The 18,701-nt window shown below is 37.4% G+C and overlaps 1 protein-coding gene across 1 annotated transcript; it reads right to left on the bottom strand.

Moving 5' to 3' along the window:
* Positions 1-16,822: 16,822 nt before the first annotated feature.
* Positions 16,823-18,235, bottom strand: LOC129518885 (DDB1- and CUL4-associated factor 12-like protein 2). The gene has a single exon (XM_055339156.1). The coding sequence runs from the start codon at positions 18,233-18,235 to the stop codon at positions 16,823-16,825; it is 1,413 nt and encodes a 470-aa protein (XP_055195131.1).
* Positions 18,236-18,701: the final 466 nt, after the last annotated feature.

Consider the following 18,701-nt stretch of genomic DNA (forward strand, 5'->3'; position numbering starts at 1 on the left):
ATTTCCAAAGTGACTGTACCATTTTATACTTCTACTAGCAGAGTTATCCAATTTTTGTGTATCCTGCTCAGCATTTTATTTTGTCACTGTTTTTTTTTCGTCATCACGTTAGGTGTGTCATTACTGTCATTGAGTTTTTAATTTGCAGTTCTCTGATGGTTAATGGTGTTGGATGACCTTTCAAGTGGCTATTTAACAACTGGGTATCTTCAATGAATGGCTCTTTCTAGGGCACCTGGGTGGCTCAGTTAGTTAGGCTTCTGCCTTCAGCTCAGGTCATGATCCCAGAGTCCTGGGATCCAGCCAGTAGGCTCCTTGCTCAGAGGGGAGTCTGCTTCTCCCTCTCCTTCTGCCTGCTGCTCCCCTGCTTGTGCTCTCCCTCCACCCACTCTTCTGTCAAATAAATAAATAAAATCTTTTTTAAAAAAAGAAAAAAAGAAATGGTTCTTCCTGTCTTTTGCCTATATCATAATCAGACTATGTTTGTCTTTAAATTTTGAGAGTTCCTTAAGTATTTTACATACAAGTCTATGTCCGATATGTAGTTTACATATATATACAATGGAATATTACTCAGCCATTAGAAATGACGAATACCCACCATTTGCTTCGACGTGGATGGACCTGGAGGGTATTATGCTGAGTGAAATAAGTCAATCGGAAAAGGACAAACATTATCTGGTCTCATTCATTTGGGATAAATAAAAAAAAACAGTGAAAGGAAATAAAGGGGAAAGGAGAGAAAATGAGTGGGAAATATCAGTGTTCATGTCATGTCATCTGTCATGTTCATGACAGAACATGAGAGACTCCTAATTCTGGGAAAGGAACAAAGGATAGTGGAAGGGGAGGTAGGTAGGGGGATGGGGTGACTGGGTGACGGGCACTGAGGGGGACATTTGATAGGATGAGCACTGGGTGTTATATTTTGGCAAATCGAACTCCAATAAAAATAAATAAACAAAAATAAAATTAAAAAATAAAAAAATAAAAGATGACAAGCTAGGAAATGGCATAAGAAAAAGACATGTAGTTTACAAATACTTTCCCCTAGTCTGCTAGCTTGTCATTTCAGCCTCTTAAGAGTCTTTCATAGAAAAAAATTTAAAATTTTTGATGAAAAGCAATTTATCAGTTTTTCAATTTATGGAGTGTGCTTTTTGGTATCAAATCTAAGAATTTTTTGCCTAGCCCTAGACTCAAAAGATTTTCTTTCCTGTGTTTGCTAAATCTTCTCTGGTTTTTCATTTTACACTTAAGTCCATGATCTATCTTGAGTTAATTTTTGTATAAGGTATAAGACTTAGGTTAATGTTTATTTTTTGGAGGGATTCTATGAAAGTGCAATATCTCCAGCACCATGTTGAAAAGAATATCTTTCCTCCACTGAATTGCTTTTACACCTTTGTCAAAAATCAAATGCACATATGTGCACAGATCTATTTTAGGATTATTTATTCAGTTCATTGATGTGTCTATCCCTCCACCCGTACCATACAGGCTTTATTACTGTATCTATATGCCTTAAGGTCAGGAACATTGATTCCACCCACTGTATTCTTCTTTTTCAAAATAATAGATTTAGCTATTCTCATTCTTTTACTTTTCCATATATATTTTAGAACAAAACAACAACAAAAACTTACTGGGATTTTGCTAGTAAAAATTTTGTTTTGTTAAACTTGCATTCAGTTTTTCACCATTTTGTATATTAGATGTAGTCTTTTTGCAGAGAGTCCTTTTTTTTAAATTTTTATTTATGATAGAGAGAGAGAGAGAGAGAGAGAGGCAGAGACACAGGCAGAGGGAGAAGCAGGCTCCATGCACCGGGAGCCTGATGTGGGATTCGATCCCGGGTCTCCAGGATCGCGCCCTGGGCCAAAGGCAGGCGCCAAACCACTGCGCCACCCAGGGATCCCTTTTTGCAGAGAGTCTTAATCAAAATGAAGAAACCCTCTTGCCCTATTTTTATCTGATTATTTATCATGAAAGGGAATTGAATTTTATCAAATGCTCTTTCTGCATCAGTTGATACGGTTATATGATTTTTTTTCTTTAGGCTTTAATATGATGGATTGATTACATTAATTGATTTTTGAATATTTAACCAGCCTTGCATCCCTGAAAAACTTTGATTATGCTGTCACAGTGAATAATTATTTTTATACATTGCTGAATTCAGTTTGCTAATATTTGTTAAGGACTCTTACATGTATATTCATGAGGGGTAATTGTCTATAGTTTTCTATTCTGATATTTTCTTTGTCTGGCTTTGGTACCAGGATAATATTAGCTTCATAAAATGAATTGGGAATTGGTGTTAATTCTTCTTTAATTGTTTGGTAGATTTCTTCAATGAAACCACCTGGACCTGAAGACTTTTTAGGGGAGTTTTAAATTAATTAATTAAAGTTCATTAATAATTATGGAGCAATTAAATATTAGGTAACTTGTGGTAGTTTTTGTTTTTATAAGGAATAGGTATTTTTCACTTAATTCGTCAAATTTATCTGTGTAGAGATGTTTGTGGTTTTCCTTTATTATTCTTTGATAACTTTAGGACCCGTATTGATCTCCTTTGTTTCATTCACAATATCGATGACTTGTATCTTTGTTGTTAGTCTTGCTAAACATTTGCCAATTTTATTGAACTTTTCAAAAAATTATATCTTTAGTTTTATTGATTTTTCTTTATTGTTTTCCTGTTTTTGGTTCCACTGATTTCTTATCTTTATTATAACCTTCCATTTTACTTGGACCTATTTTGCTCTTCTTCTCCTGTTTTTGAGATGAGAGCTTAGATCATCAAAGTTAGATTTTTCTTGTTTTCTAATGTTCACAGTTAATGCTATAGATTTCCCTCACAGTACTGTTTTAGCTGCTTCCTACTAATTTTGATATTTGTACTTTCATTTTCATTCATTTCAATATATCTTTATTACTTTGAGACTCCTTCTTGACACATGCATTATTATAAATGTGTGTTGCTTAGTTTGCAAGTGTTCGGAGATTTCCCTATGTCATTATTTATTGATTTTAGTTTGATTCCATTATGTTCAAAGAATACTCTGTATGACTTCAAATCTTTATATTTGCTGAATTCTTTTTTATCTTAGGATATGGTGTATCTTGTCTATATTGTATGTAAACATATAAAGAATATGTATTCTACTGTTGTTGGGTAGAGTGTTCTGTAAATGGCAGTTGGATCCTGTATGGTGATGATATTTTTGAGTTCTTCTGAGTCTTTGCTTATTTTTTTATTTAGATGTTTAATCAACTTCCAAGATAAGGATGTCTATTCCTTCTATAAATTCTGATTTTTCCCCTTTAATCTGCAGCTCTTTTGTTTGGTGCATACACATTTAGAGTTTCTTGCTCTCCTTTGGTGACTATTTTATATAATCCTTCTCTGTAATATTCTCTGTCTGTAATATTATTTGCTCTGAAGTTGACTTTATCTGATATTAATATAGTCATTCCTGCTTTCTTTTGATTAAATTTTTCATTATATAGATTTTTATATTCAACTGGCCTATATTGTTATATTTGAAGTGAGTTTCTTGCAGAAAGAATATAGTTAGGACAGGGTTTACAAATCCATTGACTAACCTCTGGGTTTAATTGGTATATTTAGAACACATTCATTTAATATAATTATTGATGTTAGGGCTTAAGTCTGCCATTTTATTCTTTTGTTTCAAGTCTGTTCTCTCTGTTTTTTCTTTCACTCTTACTTTTCCTGCCTTTCCATGGGTTATTGAAACAGATTTTACAATTCCATTTTGATTTATTTATAGTATTTTGAATATCAAGAGCTCAAAAACACATGATCTCTGCCCTTAAAGGGATAATAGTTGAGAACTATTGCTAGTTTTCAACCCTGTATTAACATCAGGATAACCTGTTGATATATATAGATGACAAAAAACATGCACATTATGTAGCTACATATTATATAACGTATTATATGTAATATAATATACATAACATATAACATCTACTATTTTATCTATTTATCTATTTATTTATCTATCTATCTTGCTATACCTGCATAGAAATTCTAATTTTGTGGAACTGAGTTAGGATCTGGGGTCTAATGTTTAAAACTTCCACAATTTGATTTTTCTTATTGTTGTTCTTTATAACAGCTTTATTGAGATATACTGCTTATATCATAAAATTCATCACTTTAAAGTACATAATTCATTGGTTTATAGTATATTCTGAGAATTTTCAACAATTGTCTATACATTGTATATATCATAATCTGTCCATTTTAGAGTTAATGGGCATTTGAGTTGTTTTTACCTTATGTCTTATGGATAATGTTGCTATAAGCAATCTTGTACAGATTTTGTGTAAATCCAACATTTCATTCTGATACCCTACTAAAACTGTGAACCAATAATCTAGAGCAGCACTGTTTAATGTAATCTTCTGCAATGATGGAAATAGTATATATATATATATATATATATATATATATATATATATATATGCAGGGTCCAAAGTGGTACTATTGGTGAGATGTGACTATTAAGCAATTGAAATATGAGTATTGTGACTGAAGAACTGTGATAACATTTTAATTTTACTTTGCTTAAATTATTTTTAATTTTGTTAGCCACATGTCATTAGTAATCTTCTATATAGAAGACAGTCTAGGTTTAGAAAGATAAGTATTGACTGTAAAATATGGATTGGTACAGAATGATGCTGTAGGCAGGAAGACAAGATAGGACAGTATTTATAAATTCCACTTTAAGAATCTGAGCATCATAACTAGGCCAATAGCAGTGGCGATAACCTGAGGGGAAGGATCCAAAAGACATCTTAGTCTAGACATGAATAATTGATGATTTAGGGGTAATGGAGAGGGAGGAGTCTAGGAAGACTTAATTCCTGCTATATGTTTAAGCCTCACTTTGTATTTAAATTTAAGCTTGTTAATATTTAACAACATATAGGAGTTCCTTCTAAATTCTGCCAATATTCAATAGTTAATATCTGGAACTCATTCATAGAACTGTACTCACTGCAGATCTGAACGTAGTGAACATACTAACAGTAACCATTATAATTTTAATAACTGCCATTTAAAAAATTTAATTAGAAGTTTCAATGTTTATTGTTACATATCAAAATACACTTAACATACCATGCTTGTGCTATTATTACACTGAAGAAATACTAAGGAAGAATCTTTGACTTTTATTTCAGCAAGTAGATTTGTAATCTACAAAGGTCTTCCTAGCACTATTGTCTAAAGACAGACATTCTTCAATTATGTATTTGAAAAGCACAGCAGGAACTCAAGTAGCAATTGCATAGTAGCCTCTGTAAATATAGTATTGAATTCAGAGTGCATATTTATTTTCTCATGTTCCATCATTTTATTATTTAATTGTTAATGGAAAGAGAATGAGGGAACAGTGTATGCTTGTTTTGACAGTGGTAGCTCTGATAATCAGTAGAAATGCAGTCAATAAGACACATTTTAGGGAAAAGCAATAAAATACAGTTATCTCTTTCATCACCTCTACCATGCTTTTTTTCCCAGAACATCTTATAACTAAATTACCAGCCCCTATCTATTCCATGTTTGTTTGTTTATCAGATTGTGCTTCAGCTATAGGATATATTTATAGTACAGTGATAAAAACTAATGTAGATGTATAACATGTTCCATTTATATTTATTGAATGACTATGAGATAAAAGTTATTTTTATACTCATGGGTTTTCAGAGGAGTGACATATCTCATTTCTTAACTCAAACTTTTAATCTCCATTCTGCTTCTTAATTAGCTATAGGACATGAGTAAACATGTTCACTCTGGTTTAACTTTCATCATCTATAAAACCATCTGGTTGCCAGCAAGCAAACAAGGATATTCAAATTAAAACAGTAACATATTTAATCCATCAGATTGGCAAAAATTAAAGTATGAAAAAATACCAAGTGTTGGTGAGAATATGAGGTAAAAGGAAATTTTAGACACTGCTTATGGGAATATAAGTTGACACAGTTAGCTTTAGTTTTCTATTAATGCCTAAGAAATTACCACAAACTGAACAGCTTAAAACAGTCCCCATTTATTACCTCACACTTCTGTAGGTTGGAAGTCCAGGCATAATATAACCAGGTTACCTGCTTAGAGTCTTACAAAGATGAAATCAGTATTTTGGCCTGTTCTGTTCTTGTCTGGAAACTCTGGGCAGAATCTACTTCCAAGTTTGTTCATGTTGTTGGCAGAATTCAATTCCTTGCAGTTGTAGGACTGAAGTTTCCCTTTTCTTGCTTACTGTTGACTAGAGGTTGCCATCAACTCCTGGAGACCACCTTCAGAATTATTCATGTCACTTCTCCATCTTCAAAGCCAGCAACATAGAATCTGTCTTGTGTCAAAAACCTCTCACACTTCAAAGTTTTCTCTTCTCCCAGTCCCTTTTAAGAGTTCACCTGATTAAGTCAGGCCCACCCTAAGTAATATGTTAAAATCATCAATTTGAGATTTCAATTATAGCTGTAAAATCCCTTAATGGGATCATCCAGAATACTGCTTGTATTCCTGGGGAAAAGTACATACATATCTGGGGGCAGGGATCTTTGGGATTACTTTCTCTTACCATAGCAAGCTCAGAATACTATTTTGGCAGTATGAAGCAAATTGAAAATGCACACAATATATGAAACAAGAAATCTACTTCTACATTTTAAAAAATATAGAGCAGCAGGGGGGCCTGGCCAGCTCAGTTGAAAGAGTATGCTCAGTGTCTATTGGAAGAGTCTCATGATTGTGAGTTTGAGCCCCACATTGAGTGTAGAGATTATTTTAAAAATTAACTTATAAAAATAGAGAGTAATTACCACGTGTGCATCACAAACTACTTTTTTAATGTGTGTATTATAACATAGTTTGAAATACAGAAAACGAGGTGAGAACCTGATTGTCCATTGATATAATACATATATTGAGGTATAGTCACATAATAGATGATCCAGTGTTTAAAATAAACTAAACATATATATACACATATTATTAAAGGTCTCAAATACATGTTAAGTGAAAAAGAAGATTGCTGAAAAGTTCACACAAAATTAATGAAAGTCTTTCTATATATTATAGATGGAAATATGCACATGTATGAACTGACCTCTCATGAACTTGGGCAAATTATTTGATTACTCCTTTGTAAAATGGTGATCTGTAAAATGTGGATCACTATAAGAATTAAATGAGCAAATCTTTGGAAAATATTAATAACTGGAACATTCTAAGTACTTAAGTATTTGTTAAATAAGTATAAATAGATAGCAGTATAAAACTTGAATTGGACAGATACTTGCTGAATGATTGCAGTGATGATCTCTGGGGAGGTGAGAAGATAATTTATAATTATAATGTTCAATGAGGGCTTCTACTTTTATGACTTTACTTTCAGTTAATTCTAGATGGTAGAAACATGAGTTTTTGCTGTATTAGTTGTATATTTTGTTATTTCTAAAATTAAAAGTCAAGAATCACATTTAAAATTACTGCTAAAAAGTATTTTGATCTTTAAAAATAGTGTTATATGATCTTTAATAGTCTTTATAGACCTACACAATTTTATCATTCATTAATCCTATTGTTGGTAAAATATTCTGTGGGTACATGCTAATAATAACAGTTGAACAAATTATCATACCTATTTACCATTTTTTTTCTCCATAAGAATTGACCTTAGGAAAAACTTCATTGATAGAAAAGATTCTGAAAGATAGTCACTTATTCCACTTGATTCCCCTAATGTACCATATACAATTTGTACCTTTAAATGTCAGAACTAATTGCTATTATCTGAGCAGCAACTCAAAATATTGAAGTAAAATGAAGGCTTGGTTGTTGCACTGCTTAGAAGTTTTGAGATTTTTTTTAATGTTTCAATATTCCCAAAGAATGGTAGTTCCAAGTTGTCATTCATTACTCAATACTCAGCCCAGCAAATTGGGAAAAATACAACAATAACAGATGCTATGGGTGACTGCAGTGCTCTGCCATTAGTTTGACTTGTGTTCTTCATTTTGAGACTGGGTGAGTCACCCATGGAGAGATATAAAGTAAAACAAAGAACATTCAAGATTTTAATAAGACATTACCTTGAGCTCCTCACATTGAAGACAGTTTATCTCTGTCTGGATGCAAGTCTTTATATATGTGAATACTCAAAGATAGAGACTGCAATAAACAGGCATAGTAATAAAATCTCTTTGCAGGTAAAGATGAAATACTGGTTACTACTTATGTATATAGATGTGACACAGAATCATTATTCTATTGAGATCCCGAAGGTCAAATATATATCTGTATCTAATGTCCCTTCACAGCAGAAGGTTCTGAGCCCATTATGTCTCTGCTCCTTTGCTTATGGAAGTTGCCTTTACAAAGGGAATTATTTAAGCCATGATCTCAGTCTTATTTTATTTTGAAGTTAATATGTATTTGGTTTTCCAGAATAATATTATATTCTCAGGTTGTCAAATTCAAAACAGCAAGATGGTTTGGGGGGATTATTAGTTATTCAACTGGTAGTTTTGCCCACATTAGTCTAAATACTGATTTCAATGGTTCTCAGTGAACCAATAGTTTATAGCTTATAGTTACATCAACTAGCTATTATACTGTGTGTCAATATTATGACTAATTACTGGATAAAACCTACTGAAAAGCAAGATCAATGAACAAATTTAGGTATTGTATCTCTGGTTTGTCTTGTATTCCCAATGCTAAATATTTGTGATATTTAACTGAAGACTCATGCATTGATTATTATCCTTTGTAAGTGAAAGTGTCTAGATTTCCAAAGTCCTCTGATTAATAACAGAGAGGTATGTGCAGCAAATATGCTCCCATGTATTAGTAGTATTCAAGTCCTAATATTGAGAATAAAAGACCTTATGAATTATATTTCTTCCATTTCTCTGGCTATAACTCAATATAATGTGTAAAGTTCTGAGTGATTATTTTTCTCCTTGCCTCCTATAAATAATAAAACCAAGTCTCCTTTTTGTCAGAGGTTAGATTAATATAATGTAGGACTGGCCTTATTATCAGTAAAGGACATCAGAGATGGGAACAGATTTGAGTGTTATAGCAATGACTAAGAATATATCTGGGTTTATTCCAAAGCTAAAACTCTCCTCCCCACTATAATTATAGCTGGGAATAAGGGACTAGAGAAGATTAATGGACATACAGGCATTAAGACTCAAACTTAAATTGTGGTCATATAATTAAGCAGAGAGATGCTTTGAGAAAAATATGAGTATGCCAGAGAATTGGATGTCTCTAGTATTACAGGTTCTTCAAATCGGCTTTTAGCTATGAATATTATATATATAAATTATATAGTATATTATGTAGAGATTATAAAGAGATTATAACATGTAGCATATTATAATTTATATATTATGATTCTATATAATTACAAACTTTAATATATGTAATATACGCTGTATATGTAGCAGGAAAGTTTAAAGAACAACATGAATTCTTGAAATTGGTAGGCGCTGGGTCATGTTCTGCATTGGGGTCAGGAAAACTTATATCCCTATTCTACAGACACTGAGGTAGTGCCCATGTAATTCTCACAGTAGTTGCCCAAAACCAACTGTTTTGAGGAGATGAGAAGGAAGAACTAGAAAACCACAGTCCTGTCAGGTGCTAATGGAACAAAAGTTTCCATGATTCAATTTTGAGACACACTGAATTGTATCCCTTCTTAGAGGGAATGCAGTTGATCACTATTGCAATTGTTTTGGCAAAAGGTCTACATGGACTTAAGTATTATATGAAAATGAATTGTTCTCTACTTCAGCTTATTTTGGCTTCTGCTACATTGGGCACCATTGATCATTTATTCTTGTCTTCATCTCTTCTCCACTCCAACCAGGCCTTTTAAAAGGTATCTTCAGGGACATCTGGTGGTTCAGTCTGTTAAGCATCTGATTCTTGATCTCAGCTCAGGTCTTGATCTCAGAGTTGTAAGTTCGAGTGTTGTGTTGAGCTCCATGCTGGAGTCTTGTGTTGAGTCTCCATGTCGAGTCTTGTGTTGAGCTCCATGCCCAGCATGGAGCCTACTTGAAAAATAATTATTTAAAAAGGTATCTTAATCATTTTTTCCCTTCTGTTAACTGAAGAAAAACATAGTTCAAATATTACTTAAATATATAAAATATGAAGAAATCCCCTAGTATACTCTCTCTTAGAAACACACAGTTAATCCTTTTGTATATATTCTTATACTGTTTACTTCTTCCTCTTATCTTCCTCCTCCTATTTTTAAACAAAAATGGATTATAATATGCATCTGGTTTGCAATTTGCTTATTTCATCTAACATTATCAAGGCTATTTCTCCATGTCAGTACATAAAGAATGAACTCCAGAATTTTAGCAATTGTATAGCATTCCACTATTTGGAGAAAAGTCCAACAGATAAGCACATTCATGGACAGCCTACCAACTCTACCTGACACTTCAAAACTCATTCCTGCTATTGATGTATGTCAAAATATAGCATGGAATCTTTGTGGGAGATTCTCTGTTAAGACTGGCTACCATAAAAATGGCAGCATTCTCATAGTTGTGTCTTAGGCTTGTGGTAACTGTGCTCAGCTTTCTTTATTTGTCAAAGTGATCCTGTCTATTTCCTGTTTTCCAGAACATCGTCAAAATATCTGATCTGATAATGGCACTCTTTTTTACAGCCCTAACATGGAGTTATTCAACTTAAATAATCCTACTGTCACTTCTATAAGATCCTTACAAGGAGGGGTCTGTCATTTTGAACCACAAGCTCCACTGAATTGTTAAACTGATTAGTTTTACATATGGTCAAATCACCTTTGATCTGGACTATTGCAGTTACCTACTAAGTGATGCCCCTCCTTCTCTGTCTTTTCCTACTACAGTTTATAATATATTATATCTACATAGCATCCAAGTTTATTTCTAAAACATAAATCTCTTCAAAACCCTCCCTGGCTTTTCATATCATTCAAAGTAAAGTCCAAGATTCTTATAAGTACTTACAGATCTCTGCATGATATCATCCTCTTACCTCTCTGGCTTTACCCCTTTCTCAATGCACTTTGCTCCAAAAACACTAGTTGTCTTTCTACTACTCTAACACACATACCAGAATGGTCCCACCTCAGATCTCTGTACTTCATATTCCCTCCACCTACACACCCTCTTCACTGACACAGCTGTATGGCTCACTTTGTCACTTCCTTCAAATCTCAGCCCAAATCTTAACTTATTGACCAGGCTCCCACAAACTTTATTTAAAATTTCATCTCACTCAGAATTCCTAACCCCTATTCTCTTTCGGAATAGAATAGAAAGGACAGAAACAAACCCACACATATATGGCCAATTAATTTACGATAAATGAGCCAAGAATGTACAATGGGGAAAGGACAGTCTCATCAATAAATGGTGTAGGAAAAACCGGACAGCCACCTGCAAAATATTGACACTATCTTACAACATACACAGAAATCTGTTCAAAATGGATTAAAGAGTCTACATCAAACTAAAAAGCTTCTGCATTGCAAAGTGAAACCATCAACAAAATGAAAAGCCAGCCTATGGAATGGGAGAAATATTTGCAAATCATATATCTGATAAGAGTTTAATATCTAAAATATATAAAGAATTCATACAACTCAATAGCAAAAATCCAATTGAAAAATAGGCAGAGGATCTGAACATAATTTTCCCAAATAAGACCTACAGATGGCCAACAGACACATGAAAAGTTGCTCAACATCACTAATAATCAGGTACATAAATGCGATCAGAAGCACAATGAGATATCACTTTACACCTGTTAGAATAGCTATTATCAAAAAGACAAAAAATAACAAGTGTTGGCAAGAATGTGGAGAAAAGTGAACCCTTGTGCATGGTTGGTGGGAATGTAAATTGGTGCAGACACTGTGGAGAACAGCATGGAGGTTTCTTAAACTATTAAAACAGAATTACTAAATGATCCAGTGATTCCACTTCTAGGTATTTATCCAAAGGAAATGAAATCCCTGACTCAAAAACATATATGTACCCCCATGTTCACTGCAGCATTATTTATAATAGCCAAGACATGGACACAACCTAAGTATTCATCAATGAATGGATGGATAAAGAAAACATGCTACACACACACACACTTGAATACCATTCAGCCATAAAAAGAAGATCTCACCATTTACAACATGGATAGACCTTAAGGCCATTATGCTAAGTGAAGTAAATCAGAGAAAGACAAATACATAGTGACAACACTTACATGTGGAATCTTAAAAAAAAAAAAAAAAAAAAAAAACGTACAAAGAACAGACTGGTGGTTGCCAGAGATAGGGGTGGAGAGGTAGGTTAAATGGGTGGAGTCGAAAGGTACAAACTTCCAGTTATAAAACAAATAAGTCTTGGGATGTAATGTACAGCATGATGAATATAATTTATAGTATTTTATTGCATTTCTGAAAGTTGCTAAGAGGGTTAATTTTAAAAGTTCTCATTATAAGAAAAAAATTTTAACTGTGAACTGACGGGTGTAAAACAGACTTGGTAATCATTTCACAGTACATACAAATATTGAAGCATGTTGTAAACATATAGTGTCAATTATATCTCAATAAATTAAGAGAGAAATAAGAAATAATATTTTTATTTTATTTTATTTTATTTTATTTTTTATCTAAATAAAAATATTAAAATAAATTGCATCCCCCCCAGAATTCTTATCCTCTAATCTCTGATTTATTTATTAGGATTGGTAACCATCTGACATTCCATACATTTACTAGTTTGTGTGTTCATTATGTCTTTCTTTCTCAATGGACTGCGAAACTTATAAGGGCATGGCTTGCTTATTTTGTTCACCATAGTATCTCTAGCACCTGGAAAATGCCAGGTATGTGATAAGCATTTAAGGAATATTTGCTGAGTAAGTAAAAATAGAAAAGTATTGAAGTTTCATATATTAATTTCAAAACTGAATATCTTACAGCATTATTTCATTGTTCCTAACAAATTTTTTGGTTGGCTCATTTGGATGATTTTTTCCAGTCATATCATCTGCAAATAATTATAACTGCTTTCTCTAATATTTATATCTTTTATTTTTCTATATTTTCTAATTTCTGTATCTAGAATTTTTTAATAATATTAAATACTGATGGTGATTTTTAGAATCCTTGTTTCATTCCTTACTTACATGTGTTATTTTTTAAAAGGAAATGGCAGATTAAAAAAATAACATTCACAATTTTTTAGGATTAATGATCTGTTACGGTTTCATATTTCTTCTTGGAAAAAGTTTAGTCATTTATGTCTTCTGATAGTTTTTTTTCACTCAGGTTTTACATTTACCTACCTAATAAATTAATAAATCTGTACCTGTGATTATTTCTTCTTTCTCTCTTTTAATTTTTTGTATTTGTGCTCTTGTGCTTGTGATACTGAGGAAAGGCACATCTTCCATTAGACACCTCCCTTGTCCTTTTGCAGCCTGGGAAAATTGGCAGAGACCTGCACCTGTGGCATTAAGGCGGGAACTCAAAACAAGAGCTAGTTGCAGCTGGTGGTGAGGTGATACCCCACCTCTGTGAGGCTGCCAGGGCTTCAGGATGGCTGCCAGAGATGCTGGTACCAGCAAGCCATTGGGAGTGCTAGAGACGTCTCAGACCAGCAGGCTAAGTGGTCCAGAAATCACTATGAAGTTATGCTTTGGGACTAAGGTCTGACTTTTCATTCTCCAAGAAGGTACCAGCAGTTGATTAATGAAATAGCTTAATGGGCTGATGTGAGGTCCGAGGTAAATATTTAGGAGGATAGCTGGGAGAAAAACTGCCCTTTATGACTGGGGTTAAGGCTCAAAAATTATTATAATTTTAGTATTGAGGAAATATTTTGCTGTCTCAGGCTGATGAGGCAATGGCATTTGAGTAAAATAAGCCTCTTCAATTTTATATTCTCCCCACATCTATTTTTTTTCTTCATTGGTTTTTAGGATCCTTGATAAGCTTGCTTGCTTCCAAAAAGGAGAGTTTCCCAACATTTCATATCACTCACCTTCTCAGCAGTGAGAAATCTCATTCTGGGATCTACAGCCAATTTTTCACTAGGTATATTCTTCTGATGTCAAATAGGCACTTCAAATTCAACATGTCCCAAATTGAGTTGATCACCCTCCATATATATCCTTTGTGCCTATATTCTCTGTATTCGCTTGTTGACATTATACATTTACATTCAAGCCAGAGCCTTAGAGTCCACCTAAATTCTTTGGCTTTCTTCATCCTCCACATGAAATAACAAATATTGTTCATTTTATTTTCCCCATTTTTCTAATAACTTCCTCCCTCTTCACACTTACCTCAAATATCCTAATTCAGGCTCTCATTATTTCCTTTTTGGACTTTCTTTAGTGGCATTGGATACAAGTGAAATGAGGGTGGAATATGCCAGATAATCCTACTAGGTCCAGCTAAGAATCTAAGGAATGTAGTACTTTGTAATCCATCTCCAAATAAATTAGCCTGAACTGTAGGTGTTCTCTGCCTTTGGTTTGACAGTATTTTTATTGTTTGCCCTCATTTCCCCATATTCTCCATCTTTGTTTCAGAACCTACTTGGTATTCTCACCACAAATCTAACCTAGCCATAGAGGCTTAGAAAGGACCAAAATCAAGCAGAAATCTGATAGTCAAAGAGCTGAGAGTTCGATGACACATCGTTGGCAAGCGGTGAAGCAGGCGTGCATACATTACTTATGGGAGGTTAAATTGGTAGGACCTCTTTGGAGGGTAATTTGGCAATGGCTATTACATATAAAATTGATCCAGCAATTCCATTTCTAAGAATTCATCCTGCAGATATACTAACACATGTGCTCAAAAATGTATGCACCTAAGTAATCACTGCAGAATAGTTTATAGGAACAGAAAAAAAGAATCAATATATATGCTCATTAAAGGTGTAATGAATAAAGTATGTTCCAACCATTCAGGGAAATACTGTAAAAATAAAATTAATTGGGTAAATACGTATAAGAAATAATCTCTGAGATTTTGCAACAAAAATGGTACAGATGTATGCAGCACATGCTGTCATTTATATAAAAATTGCATACACAGGTACATGTATGCTTATAAATGCATCAACCATTTCTAAATGGATACAGACACAAAATGTACTGCTCATGATTTATGTGCAAGAGATCAGGGATCTTAGGATATGAGACTTACTTTTCACTGTACACTTTTTATACAGTAGGTCTTTTTTTATCATGTATGTATTGCTTAATCTAAAGAAAACAAAATAAAAATAAAGACCAAGTGTTAATAGATGTAGTTTAAAATATTAGAAATACGTGCACATGTAAAATGGTATACATATATGCCTCTTCCTGACAAGGGAATTTATACATACACCAACTTACAATGTGAGTAGGGAGCTATAACCAACATGGAGTTTTTTCTTAAATACAACTGTTTGTTAAATCATCTTAAAAATACAAGATTCTTAACTGTCCCAACCTATAGCAAGTATATGTTGATAAGGTATTGAAGATGTTATTTAATCTTTTCACCCATGATAGTAGCATAAATTTGCTTTTCAAAAAAAATGTACAAAGTTAATGTGTGCACTGCTGATGTTTCAGCTTCGGTTTCTCTCTTGGAAGATTTTGACTTTGATAAATATATTCCTAGAAGGAAAATTAAGAAAAAATAAAGTGTATATTTAAGCATTCAGAAGCTTTAGCCTAACAATTGCTAAAATGCTAAACATGTTTTATTTTTTCTGCAATACATCACATACTCAAATCCAGATAAAAGAATTATCTATGTACACAATAAGAAATTGTCAACAACTCTACGTTGAGCACAACAGCTGGTCTTTCTCTGTAAATGGCTGCCTGGATAGTGTTACCTAAACTTTAAAGAATGTTTACCCCAAAAAGTACTTCCCTGATTGTCCTGCCACTTACAGGCCACTTTTGCTTAGCTATTTATGAAATCTGTAGTATAAATGCTACCCAGGAAATCAGGCCATAATATAGCAGCTTTAAAAAAGAAGGCTGAGGGCCTGGGGGTATTATGCTAAATTTTACTGAATAATCAAAATTATGATTAGTAGGATGAACACCACTGTGAGATTTTTTGACTAAGAAAACATATTTTTAAATATTTTTATGTACCAACAAATGCCTGGGTTCCAAAATCCAAATAAAACAGGTGCCAAATGGTGGCAATCTAGATCTTGAAATGCATTTTCTGGAGCAGGGCTAAACACCTGCCCTGTTATATATACCAGGGTTAGTTACTCCAACCATCCCAAAAGATACTTTTTAGCACACATTTTCCCAAAATACCATACATCTAAAATGTGTAGAAGATCTGATCATACTTTCGAAACACTGGTAAAATTGAAGTAGTGGGTACCATGTCTACAGCAGCCGAAAGAAAAAGTATACATCAATCACTCAAAGAACACAATTAAGGATTAGACAAAATTCTTTGTAAGAGAAGGCAAAAAAGACAATTGTGTTGAGGGAGGTTCAGAAAAATCTTAAAGCCAAGTTTTGATTGCCCAAAGATCACCTTTGCTTTCTCTCTGTGCATAATACACTAAGCACCGGTAAGCTGGGCACTTTCCACCTGGAAGACCAACAGCACACTGAATTAAGAAGCACACACACAGCGTGAGGAAGGAAAGTGAGAGGGGCCGGGAGGCAAATCTGGGCACTTTGAGAGCACAGCAGCCATCCCTAGCTCCAGAGGCCTGCGTAGTTCCCATGGAGGCCTGAAGGGAGAGGTCCTCCCGCCACGAAGAGCTTCATCTCGGGCCAGTTGTAGCAGTGGGTGTAGAGCGCGTTGGGGAACTCGCCCACCCCCCCGAAGTAGTTGACCCACAGGTCGTCGTGGTTGAGCCAGCCTCTGCCACAGGTGAGCTTGAGCTTCCTCCCCGAGGGCCCGGGAGAGGAGTCGGGGCTGGCTGAGGCCCGCTCCTCCAGGAACCTCTGGGCGCGGATGTCATAGAAGAGCAGGGAGCCATGGCCCGTGCCCACGGTTATGATGTGCTGGTAGAAGCTCAGGGAGCGCACCCCCGTGCCACCCTCTCTGGAGCACAGGGGCCGGATGTTTGGGTGACCCTGGCGCGGGTCCAGGAAGGAGACGTGGGACTGGGAGCCCACCGCGTACAGGGACAGCTCGTCGCAGAAGGTCAGGCACACGTTCTCTCGGCAGTAGGGCAGCCTGATGGACAGCAGCCTGGAGAGAGCGCTCCGGGCTTTCCACAGGTGGAAGTACCCGTCCAGGGACACCGCTCCCAGCTCCTGGCTCTTGCCGCTGAAGGCCAGGGCCCGCACCTTGCGGTTGCTGGGGCTGGCGCTGGACCTGGGGATGGTCTCCAGGTCCCTCGGTCGGATGTGGGCGTACACGGGGAGCCCGGCGTCGCTGTGCCAGGCGATGCTGCCGTCGAACACGTCGGGGTCCATCCGCCACAGCGCCACCGTGCCGTCGCGGGAGCCGCTCACAGCCACCGTGTCGCTCATCCAGGCGATGCTGAAGATCCAGTCCTTGTGGCCGTGGCGGTCGCCCAGGCACACGGGGTCCAGGGTGGGCAGGTGGTAGACCGCCAGGCTGTTGGGGTTCTCGCCCCCGGTGGCCAGAAGCGTCTTGGAGGGATTCAGCTCGATGGCGTGGATGCCGCAGGTCGGCTGGGCCTGGGCCAACCAGGGCCCCCGGTCCCGCATCAGGGGGATGCGCGTGATGTGGCCCGAGTGCACGTCCACCACGAAGAGAGTGTTGCACTTGGTCCCGCACACCACCTGCCTGGCGTTCAGCCACTGCGACGCGAACACCTTGTTGAGCGTGCCCAGCGCCAGCTCGCGCTCCCTCAGCAGCTCAGGCAGCTTCTGCACCGCGTAGCCGCGCAGCTCGCCCTCGGAGCCCGACAGCCCCGCGCCGCCCCGCGCGCCCACCTCGCGCCCCTTCAGGTAGTGCACCAGCGACCGCCGCGTCGCCCGCCGCCTCTGCTTCTTGGGCAGCAGCCGCCCCTCGGAGGCCGCCGCCGCCGCCGCCGCCGCCGCCGCCGCCGAGCCCTGGGACGACGAGCTCGCGGCGCCCGGCTCGATCGCCGGCGCTTTCCGCTTCCTGCTACCTGTTTGCTGCAGGGCCATGGTGGGCGGCGGGCGAGCGGCGGCGGCGCGGCGGCGGCGGCGCGCGGCACCCGTGTTGGCCGTGGCGGCGGCAGGGACCGCGGCGCCTCCGCGTCAGCCCGGAGGTCGGGCTCTCAGGGGCCGGGCGGCTAGAGCGACCGCAGGGCGCGGAGCCTCCCGAGTGCGGGACGCGGCAGCGGCGGCGAGGGCGGCGGGGGCGGCGAGGGCGGCGGGGGCGGCGAGGGCGGCGGGGGCGGCGAGGGCGGCGGGCCGGGCGTGGAACGCTGGCCGGAGGGACTGGGCGTGAGCCGACCGCGGGCGGAGCGCGAGTAGAGTCCCGCGGCAAGGGCGGCCGCGGCCGCGGCGGCGGGGATAGGCGAGGGCGGGAAGTGCGGCCGGCGAGTCTGAGCGGGACGAGGACGACGCGGGGGGGACCCAGTGTGAGGGGGCGGAGGCAGCGGGAGGAGCCGGCGGGGAGCAAGCGGGG

Source organism: Nyctereutes procyonoides, unplaced genomic scaffold (assembly GCF_905146905.1).
Source record: "Nyctereutes procyonoides isolate TBG_1078 unplaced genomic scaffold, NYPRO_anot_genome, whole genome shotgun sequence".
NCBI lineage: Eukaryota > Metazoa > Chordata > Mammalia > Carnivora > Canidae > Nyctereutes > Nyctereutes procyonoides.